This window comes from Oncorhynchus masou, chromosome 13, assembly GCF_036934945.1.
Source record: "Oncorhynchus masou masou isolate Uvic2021 chromosome 13, UVic_Omas_1.1, whole genome shotgun sequence".
NCBI lineage: Eukaryota > Metazoa > Chordata > Actinopteri > Salmoniformes > Salmonidae > Oncorhynchus > Oncorhynchus masou.
Genome location: NC_088224.1, coordinates 27,403,937 through 27,413,866, shown reverse-complemented (window position 1 = coordinate 27,413,866; position 9,930 = coordinate 27,403,937). Strand labels below are relative to the sequence as shown.

The following is a 9,930-nucleotide window of genomic DNA, read 5'->3' as shown; positions in this document are numbered from 1 at the left end:
AAAAGGAAATGCTCTCTTTCCCTCTCTCTGTAAGGGAGAGAAGAATGTAGGGGGAAACAATCCTGGTGGCTCATCACAAGACCAGAGTGGGTGAATCTCAATAGTCTTCCCTACATTCCTATCCAACTTCTCAAAACACATTGATGGAAAGGGTGCAGAACCTCAGACCTTCTCCGCCAATGTGTGTTGTTGAGGATGTGAGGAATCAACAAAATACTTTTTGAGTTTTACCCTGAGTGTCTTTGATGCTGGAAAAGTTATTTCACAGCTGAAGAATGTCTACATCCAACTCCCTAAAGTGTCGCTGCCTACAGGCACCAGGTGACACGGCAGGGAACTCGATCCATTCCACAATACTGAATTTACTATGTTGATTTCTGTTGAATGTTGTACCGATGTAACTGTTAATATTTACTACTATCTCACTGCAGACTTCTCCATATATTAGATGGTGTGTGTGTGTAGTGTGCATTGCGTTTCAATTAATGGCAGCGCTTAGCTACCTGACCTCTGAGCTTCATCTCATAGCCATCAGCCCCTCTTGGGTAGCAGCTGCTCACCTCCACACCAAGTGGTCCACCAAATGGACTCAGAACCTGAGCATGGTTCGCAAAATTCCAGAACTGTTCCCAAAACGCCTTTTTTTTTTAAAGGAATCATGGTTGGAGGTTTTTCGGAATCTGTAGGTAATAAGTTAAAGGAAATTCCAACGTGGAACTTTTTGCTTTGTTTTTTTTTTTTATCCTAGTTGCCCCCAATGTCATCGATGATCAAACGACAGAGATGCTTTCCGCTCTTTAGTTGGAATGCCAAGCAGCTGTCACAATCAACTGACAGCAATTTAGTTAAGTCAATAACGGAATAAGATCAATAGATGTGGATCGCGTTCAGGACGGGAGCAATTTACTAAACATCGCAGATAGAAATACACTGAGAGCTAGCATGATGATTCCATGCTCTACAAATCAGTGGTGTATGTTCTACGCAACATATTTCTATCCGAATGTACCACAATGCTGTGTGCCCTACTGAACGGGGCTCATGATCCAATTATTCCGTAGAAGCCAGAGAGAACATGATTGTGAACCTCAAAATTTTTTACCAACGAAAGCAGCTCTGTTGTTATGCCTGTTCAAAAAGTGTCAATGTTCAAAAGTTGAACATTTACAGATAATGTATATGATTGCCATTGGTATGAGACAAATATCATTGTCATCATATATGCAGTGTTGTATAGTTATTATGAAGAGACATGATCAAATTATGGTTGAGGTTTCTTTGGCTTACTGGACTTGAGAGTGGGCGGGGCAGTAGGGTGGGGTTGTCATGGTGATAATACATTTACCCAGAACCTCCTGCTGGCCTGGTGGGAAGAGGGCAGGAAGTCCTTATACAGAGTTTTACAGTGAGCTTCTATCTTGTTTTCATTCTCCATTTTCAAGTCTGTACATTAACAATGCTTTTTATGTTAATATACTGTTTAACTTTACCATGAAATGTCCTGGCAAAGTAATACAAATATATTTATTTTAAAATACATAATGTGTGGATGTATTATAACTGGGAATATTTTGATTTACTGTAACCTCGAAGCCTTGAATACTGTGTGTGTGTGTATATATCATGTTCCTAAGGTTCTGCTCTGCAGGAAATAGAGTGAAGTTAATTAAGAAAATCACATTCAAAAGGACAGAAAACCCAACGGCCAGAGAATAATTTACATTTCATTGTTTACTTCCAAGTTCTTGTTCAAAAAGGTACATTGTCTCTTTGACTTTTTAACAGTTAAAATGTGCTGAAGCACCGCGTTCCTAACTTCTAAAAGCTGCTTAGGACAAATACAGAACATTTCCATGGTAATAATAAAAAACAAAATTGTATTGTATGTATAATAAAAAGTGTAAAACACCTACACAGTAGAAAGCATTAAACGTCACCATTAAAATAAAATAAAAGAGAGGGGGGGGGATGTACAAAAGTCTGCAGCACGGGTATTTCCACGAGCGTGTGTCTGGTCCTGGTTGAATACTTCAAAACGAAATCCTTCCTTTCTACTTTGAAACAATCACTGATCGGACATGACTGGATAGGTACACCACCACTGCTTCCACCTATCCCCCACCTCTCAGATGATTTCTTCTAGGAAGTGAAGAAGGAAGGATGCACGTTAAAATTACTCAAGCGGTGTGTAAATAGCTCTGTTCAAATTGTTTAAAAATCCGTCCTTCCTGATTTCCTAGAGGTGGTCACAGAGCATAAGTGATTGGATAGGTAACAGCAAGGGTACCAACCTATTACTTTCCCCAGTCCAACCAATGAAGATCTGTTATTACTACAAGGGAGGGAGGAAGCATTTAAATAGCACTGGAACAGAGCCTGTGTGTGGGAGGGATTCCATGGTCTACTCAAACATGTCGTACTGATCATCGTCTGACCCTGACTCAGCAAAGTACTTCACTTCCTTCTTGGCCCTGCCTCTGCCCGGTCGTTCTCGGGACACCACGCTGGATTGGCTGAAACGGTTGGAGTCCACATCATCATCATCTGACATGGGGGGCGGGGTCACGGCTACTTTCTTTGATGGCTTCTACACAGGGGGAAGACAAGAGATAACATTTAATTATCTTGTTGTATGGTTATTACAGTCTTTGTTTTTTCAGTATCTTCCTATATCCTACATGATTAAATGACACACTCTCTCTCTTACCCTGCTGGCAGGGGTTTTGGGTGCTTTCCCAGGTGTCTTCTTGGGACTGAAATCATCCTCTTCAGATCCAGACTGCTTCCTCTTCCTCCCTCCACTTTTACCTGCACAGGTCAGGAGAAACACACCCAGGTTACACTCAGAACAGATTATATGTTCAGAGAACAAGCTACAGTCCAGGGGTTTTCAACATTTCGGTCCTGAAGAGCTACTGGGTGTGCAGGCTTCCATTCAATCCCTGCAGTAACACACCTGATTCAGACTGAAGAGGAAGAGGTGAATATTTTAAAACAGACGTGCTAAGAGCTGGATTATAACCCTGCACAGCCAGAAGCTCTCCAGGATCGGAGTTGGAGACCCCTGTTATACACTGTCAATCTTTAATATCCATCGAAATTGTATGGTGACTGATTCTCCACTGGTCATTGGGAGGTAAGCCTGTACCTTTGAGCGCTGGTGAAGGCTTCTTGGAGCCGGTATCGGAGTCAGAGTCCCAGACAGACGTGTCAAGCTTCTGTTTTGGTGGCATTTTGGGCGCTGGTGCTTTCCTGGGTTTGAGAGCTGCATCCGACAGCTTCTTAGCTGCTGTGAGTAACAGAGTGAGCCAGTCAATATCAGCAAGACACCATGAGCGCATCTAAAAGGCACCCTACTCCCTATATAGTGCACTACATTCAGCAGCATCAACATTATCAGTATCTTTTTAACCCCCCTTGGTAGTGAGATTTGCATTAGTGCTCCTAGTGGCAGATGGAGTTAGAGTCATAGATCAACCTGTCCTCAGGGAAATTGGTAAGATTTGAGTCCCTCCATTTAGTATATAATATGTTACGTTAAGAATGTAATAGCGGCCATAAAATATTGTATGAATTGGAGGACGTAATGTATCACATTCATCTTGAAGGACTTACAGTATTGTGCGTCTTGTTGAGACCGGGCTGCTTCTTGTCCTAATGACAAAGGTTAGGAGAATTCCCATAGAAGGTAATGAGAATTAGGTTATGGTTAGGAAAAGGGCTAGGGGAAGGGGTAGCTAAAATGCTACAGTTGTCCCCGACGTGACTCAAAGACGCAACCTTTGGGTTGCTAGACGGTCGCGGTATACACCCACCCATCCTCACCATCGTTCTGCTTTAAGTAACCAGACCATTATTTAATATGAAATGTAACATTACATACAGTTGAAGTCGGAAGTTTACATACACTTAGTTTGGAGTCATTAAAAATCATTTTTCAACCACTCCACAAATGTCTTGTTAACAAACTATAGTTTTGGCAAGTCAGTTAGGACATCTACTTTGTACATGACACTAGTAATCTTTCCAACAATTGTTCACAGACAGATCATTTCGCTTATAATTCACTGTATCATAATTCCAGTGGGTCAGAAGTTTACATACACTAAGTTGGCTGTGCCTTTAAACAGCTTGGGAAATTCCAAAAAATTATTACATCAGTTGAGTCAATTGGAGGTGTAGTTGTGGATGTATTTCAAGGCCTACCTTCAAACTCAGTACCTCTATGCTTGACATCATGAGAAAATCAAAAGAAATTAGCCAAGACCTCAAAAAACAAATTGTAGATCTCCACAAGCCTGGTTCATCCTTGGGAGCAATTTCCAAATGCCTGAAGGTACCACGTTCATCTGTACAAACAATAGTACGCAAGTATAAACACCATGGGACCACACACCCGTCATACCGCTCAGGGAGGAGACGCGTTCTGTCTCTTAGAGATTAACGTACTTTTTTGAGAAAAGTGCAAATCAATCCCAGAACAGCAGCAAAAAACCTTGTGAAGATGCTGGAGGAAACAGGTACAGAATGATCTATATCCAGAGTAAAACGAGTCCTATATCGACATAACCTGAAAGGCCATTGAGAAAGGAAGAAGCCACTGCTCCAAAATTGCCATACAAAAGCCAGAATATGATTTGCAACTGCACATGGGGACAAAATGTCCTCTGATCTGATGAAACAAAAATAGAACTGTGGGGGTGCTTTGCTGCAGGAGGGACTGGTGCACAAAATAGATGGCATCATGAGGAGGGAAAATTATATGGATATATTGAAGCAACATCTCAAGCAAGACATCAGCCAGGAAAGTTCAAGCTTGGTCGCAAATGGGTCTTCCAAATGGACAATGATCCCAAGCATACTTCCAAAGTTGTGGCAAAATGGCTTAACCTCTTACACTTATGGTGGCGCTATTTCATTTTTGGAAGAAAAACGTTCCCGTTTTAAACAAGATATTTTGTCACAAAAAGATGCTCGACTATGCATATAATTGCTACTGTTCGAAAGAAAACACTCTGACGTGTCCAGAAATACAAATATCTTCTCTGTGCGTGCCCTTTAACGTGAGCTTCAGGCAAAACCAAGATGACTTGGCATCCAGGAAATGACAAGGATTTTTGAGGCTCTGTCTTTCATGATCTCCTTATATGGCTGTGAACGCAAGAGGAATGAGTCTGCCCTTTCTGTCGTTTCCCCAAGGTGTCTGCAGCATTGTGACGTATTTGTAGGCAGATCGTTGGAAGATTGACCATAAGAGACCACATTTACCACGTGTCCGCCCGGTGTCCTGCGCCGAAATTGGTGCGCAAAAGTCACCTGCCAGTATTTTTCCATGGGGCACAGAGAGAGAAGCAAGCTTCCACGAACTGCATGTCAATGAAGAGATATGTGAAAAAACACCTTGAGGATTGATTCCAAACAACGTTTGCCATGTTTCGGTCGATATTATGTAGTTAATCCGGAAAAAGTTTCACGTTGTAGGTGACTGCATTTTCGGTTCGTTTCGGTAGCCAGGCGCAATGTAGAAAACGGAACGATTTCTCCTACACACAGACGCTTTCAGGAAACACTGCGCATTTGGTATGTGGCTGGGAGTCTCCTCATTGAAAACATCAGAAGCTCTTCAAAGGTAAATGATTTTATTTATTTGGTTATCTGGCTTTTGTGAAAATGTTGCGTGCTACATGCTACACAAAATGCTATGCTAGCTTTGCATACTCTTACACAAATTAGTCAATTTCTATGGTTCAAAAGCATATTTTGAAAATCTGAGATGACAGTGTTGTTAAGAAAAGGCTAAGCTTGAGAGCAAACGCATTATTTTAATTTTATTTGCGATTTTCAGAAATCGTTAACGTTGCGTTATGCTAATGAGCCTGAGGCTTAGTCACAATCCCGGATCCGGGATGGGGAGTTTCAAGAGGTTAAGGGCAACAACGTCAAGGTTTTAGAGTGGCCATCACAAAGCCCTGACCTCAATCCTATAGAAAATGTGTGGGCAGAACTGAAAAAGCGTGTGCGAGCAAGGAGGCCTACAAACCGGACTCAGTTACACCAGCTCTGCCAGGAGGAATGGGACAAAATTCACCCAACGTATTGTGGGACGCTTGTGGAAGGCTACCCGAAACGTTTGACCCAAGTTAAACAATTTAAAGGCAATGCTACCAAATACTAATTGAGTGTACGTAAACTTGACCCACTGGGAATATGATGAAAGAAATCAAATAGGAAATAAATCACTCTTATTCTGACATTTTACATTCTTAAAATAAAGTGGTGATCCTAACTGACCTAAGACTGGGGATTTTTTGACTACGATTAAATGTCAGGAATTGTGAAAAACTGAGTTTAAATGTATTTGGCTAAGGTGTATTGAAACTTCTGACTTCAACTGTACAGTATCATACTTAATGGAGGTAGACAAATACGTCTGTTTAATGGGACCAGCCTGTAGATGGAGATTTTTATATTGTTCTGTGTGTTACCTTTCTTAGCTGGGACAGGTTTGTCGAAGGCAGAGCTGCTGGAGTATGAGGAGAAGGCCTTGTCTTCCTCGTCACTGTCCAACTTCAGATCATCTGGAAGAGAAGAGTAACAGACATTAACCCTCAGGGACGAGGAGCTTATGTACAGACAAAGTCCTTTTTCATAGACAAACACACAAGACTGGCAATAACGACAAGATGGTAAACATCTTTAACCTTTTACTAAAGAAAGAACACGACAAGGCAAACATGCTGATCTTGTTGTGTGAACTCACCACTGTCATTGCTCTTTTCAGAGGAGAAGGCTGATTTGGAGGAGGAGAATATACTCTCTGGCTCCTTCTTCTTTGCTGGTGAGACGGTGGTGGTTGCCTGTTTGGGCGGGGGGAAGATATCTTCATCATCCTCGTCATTGGCGCGGTGGTCGTTGTATCGGTCTTTAGTCTCGGAGGAGGCAGTGAAGTCGTCTTTGCAGGGCCGGACGGGCGAGGACGCAGCATCTTCATCATCCTCCTCCTCTTCCTCTCCTCCATCCTCTTCCTCACTGAAATCAAAGGTGTACTTGGGCTTGACCGCTGAGGAACAGACAAAGTTCATTATAAGTGTGTGTTGTGTGTGTTTTATTGCAGAAGAACCAACGCATTTCGGCTTTTGCCATTATTCAGAGGTTTCACAGAAATAAGAAGGAATGGGGCTTTTAAACATTCCAAAAATCACAAAAAATACGCAAACGAAAACATGATGCCATTGGTTAAAACAGTTGTAGAAAGATCGACCACGTGACCAGACCAGGAAAAACTCTGGGCCCAGTTAATCTCTGGTGGAAAGATCTACGTCAACATGACTGGTACCGTACAATCTGTCGAGAAGCAATGGGACGAGCAGCAGTAGTTCCAGTGTTTGGGTTTTTCGCCACTGGTTATTTGGACATTTCACAATTTTGTAGGTGTAAGAATCTTAAAAATTTCAGAAGGGGACATTGGGCAAGAGAGTGAGAGAGCAAGCTACTCGTCCCGGTTCCGCTCCTCATTCTATCTCTTCATCAAATCAAATTGTACTTGTCACATGCGCTGAAAACAACATTTTTTGTGAAATGTTTATTTACAAGCCCTTAAGCATTTCACCGTAATGTCTGTTGTATTTGGCGCATGTGACAAATAAAAATTGATCTCTTCTCTTAACATGTATTCACCCAGAACATAATCAAGCAGCTGGAGATTTATGCAAGACTATAGTTAGGACCTAGTTAACGACTGTTTACTGGTGTGGTCAAGAAAAATGCCTGTCCCTAGTCCTAACAGGTCAGTGTACATGAAAATGAAGAAAACACCCCAAAACAGTGAAACAGGGAGCTACCGACTTGCCTAGTTAAAGAAAAGTTACATCAAATAAATAGTTTTATTTCTGTCTGAACTTATCCAAAAAAAACAACAACACTTGTTCACGCTTTCCATTTTAAATAGCGGGCCCTAATGAACACAATTCAGGTAAGTGGTTACCTGAGGCCCGCTGTGACTTGGTGTCTCGGGGAATGACTACAGGTTCACTGTCCTCCAGATCGCTCTCTGATTTGGACTCGTCCTCCGACCAGGGGTTACGCTTCTTCACCTTCTTACCAGATGATCCTTTGGGTGTGGGGGTTTTCCTGGCTCTGGGAGCACCTGGTATAGAGAGAAAGGTTTATTCATTCGGATTTTAATATATCATTTAATAGCCATGAAGTCCCGAAACTGTGTCTATGTTTGAGAGTTCATGTGTGATTAAAATAAATAAACTGTGTTGATGTGTGAGAGTTCATGTGTGATTAAAATAAATAAATTAGTTTGGTGTAGTGTTAACACTTCTGACTCCCATCTACAAACTGCCCCAAGAGGGGGGATAAAATCCTTGGGTCCACCAACTTCCTCAATGTGTGTCCCTCTGTCTCCCCCTCTCCCCTAATTCATGACTGAACCCATCTCACTAAGATGACAGACACATGAAAGGAGAATGGAACATCTGCTGACCTGGCTCCTTCTTCTCCCGTTTGACCCGGGGGGCCTTGGGCTTGGCTGGGGTTGGGGCTGGTGTATTAGAGGAGGAGTTGAGGGAGTTCTCCCCTGTTCCTCCATCTGATCCCAGTACTCCCATCTCATCATCAAACTCCAGCTTCATCACCAGGTCCGCATCACCCTGAGAGGACAACACACACACACACAGTGATATGTCATGTCTATAGCCTGAAAACACACTGAGACCAGCGCAAACAATGGAGCTTTATTTTGTGATGGAGTTATACAGTTGAACTAAGCTCATAAGGCATTGATAAGTGATATTCTTCCAAGAATCAATGGGTATAAATAAAACAATTACCACAGACTGGGCCTTTAATAATGAGGCATAATCCATTTTAAAAACAACATGTGTTACCTTCTTCTTCTTGGTCATCTTCTTGGAGGCGTCAGTCTTCATGGCCTGTGTGATGGTGGGTACGACCCTGCGGCCGTACAGCGAGGGTAACGTTTCCTCCAGGTGTAGTTTCTTCACCTTGGGCTTGCCCACCTTGCCCTTCACCAGCTTGGTGCCTCTACCTGCACATATGTCTGCCTGCTCCTGGGCCTCGATTTTCTGTCACACAGACAGGGAGAAAATACATCCGTCACCTTTTGTAAATCGTGTAAGTCACTTATATTGAGGTGACATCAATGTTGACGGTTTACAATGAAAGGAGATAATAAAACCCAAACAAAATAAATTACTTTTCTACAAATAGATCCGGCTTTAGTAAGGCCAGGAGAAAGAGACCCTGAAGGTAACCGACCGACCTCAACTAAAGCAGTCTCACACAAGCAGGTATAAATCTCTTCTTAAACAGTGACTCAGAGATGAGTGGCAGCACTGCATGTAGAACTAGTAGCACTCACATCCAGTTCCTCAATGAAGACGGCCAGGTCCTCCTTCCACAGGTCCTCAGGGGACTTCCTCTGCAGCTCATTCAACTCTCCTTTCTGTTGAACAACACACACTCAGTTGATTAAAGATATGGTGCTAGCAACAACAAGGTTATGGGTTCATTTCCCGCCAGGACTACATACACATACTAAAAAAAGTACTGATGTGCCCTTACTATGCCCCAAGAACAGAACACACACAACCGTTAGAAGACCTTGCCTACTTGTGTAATGGTATGTAATGTTGCTGCAAATTAATAGCCTTTTGGGGACGATAAAGATATTTCAAATTGAAGTCGTTGACAGTCGGGTGTCTACACCCTTCCTCTCGGAGTCAGCACCTTGATGTCTCTCTGTCGGAGCAGCTCGTCCACCTTCTCCTTGGACAGGCACCACAGAGGCATGTTGAGGATGTAGTTGAAGTTTGGTCCCGACGACGACCCAGAGTCCACAGAGCTGTCACTGTTGTTACCATCATGATCGTCCTCCTCCAGAGCCTATAGAGAGAGACCAGG

The 9,930-nt window shown here is 42.6% G+C and overlaps 1 protein-coding gene across 5 annotated transcripts in view; it reads right to left on the bottom strand.

Moving 5' to 3' along the window:
- Window positions 1–1,713: 1,713 nt before the first annotated feature.
- The window catches only part of LOC135552034 (DNA topoisomerase 2-beta-like), a 31,050-nt gene continuing 22,833 nt past the window's right edge, over window positions 1,714–9,930 (bottom strand). For 2 of the 5 annotated variants that reach the window (XM_064983395.1, XM_064983397.1), the window contains exons 26-36: window positions 9,757–9,912; window positions 9,389–9,472; window positions 8,895–9,092; window positions 8,492–8,657; window positions 7,985–8,146; window positions 6,761–7,060; window positions 6,486–6,578; window positions 3,616–3,654; window positions 3,149–3,289; window positions 2,708–2,808; window positions 1,714–2,587 (exon numbers count right to left, since the gene is read on the bottom strand). In XM_064983395.1, the coding sequence (XP_064839467.1) occupies window positions 2,402–2,587; window positions 2,708–2,808; window positions 3,149–3,289; window positions 3,616–3,654; window positions 6,486–6,578; window positions 6,761–7,060; window positions 7,985–8,146; window positions 8,492–8,657; window positions 8,895–9,092; window positions 9,389–9,472; window positions 9,757–9,912 (1,626 nt within the window). In that variant the 3' untranslated portion in view covers window positions 1,714–2,401. The remainder of the gene's footprint in view (window positions 2,588–2,707; window positions 2,809–3,148; window positions 3,290–3,615; window positions 3,655–6,485; window positions 6,579–6,760; window positions 7,061–7,984; window positions 8,147–8,491; window positions 8,658–8,894; window positions 9,093–9,388; window positions 9,473–9,756; window positions 9,913–9,930) is intronic. The other 3 variants (XM_064983396.1, XM_064983398.1, XM_064983400.1) reach the window with 3 other exon arrangements.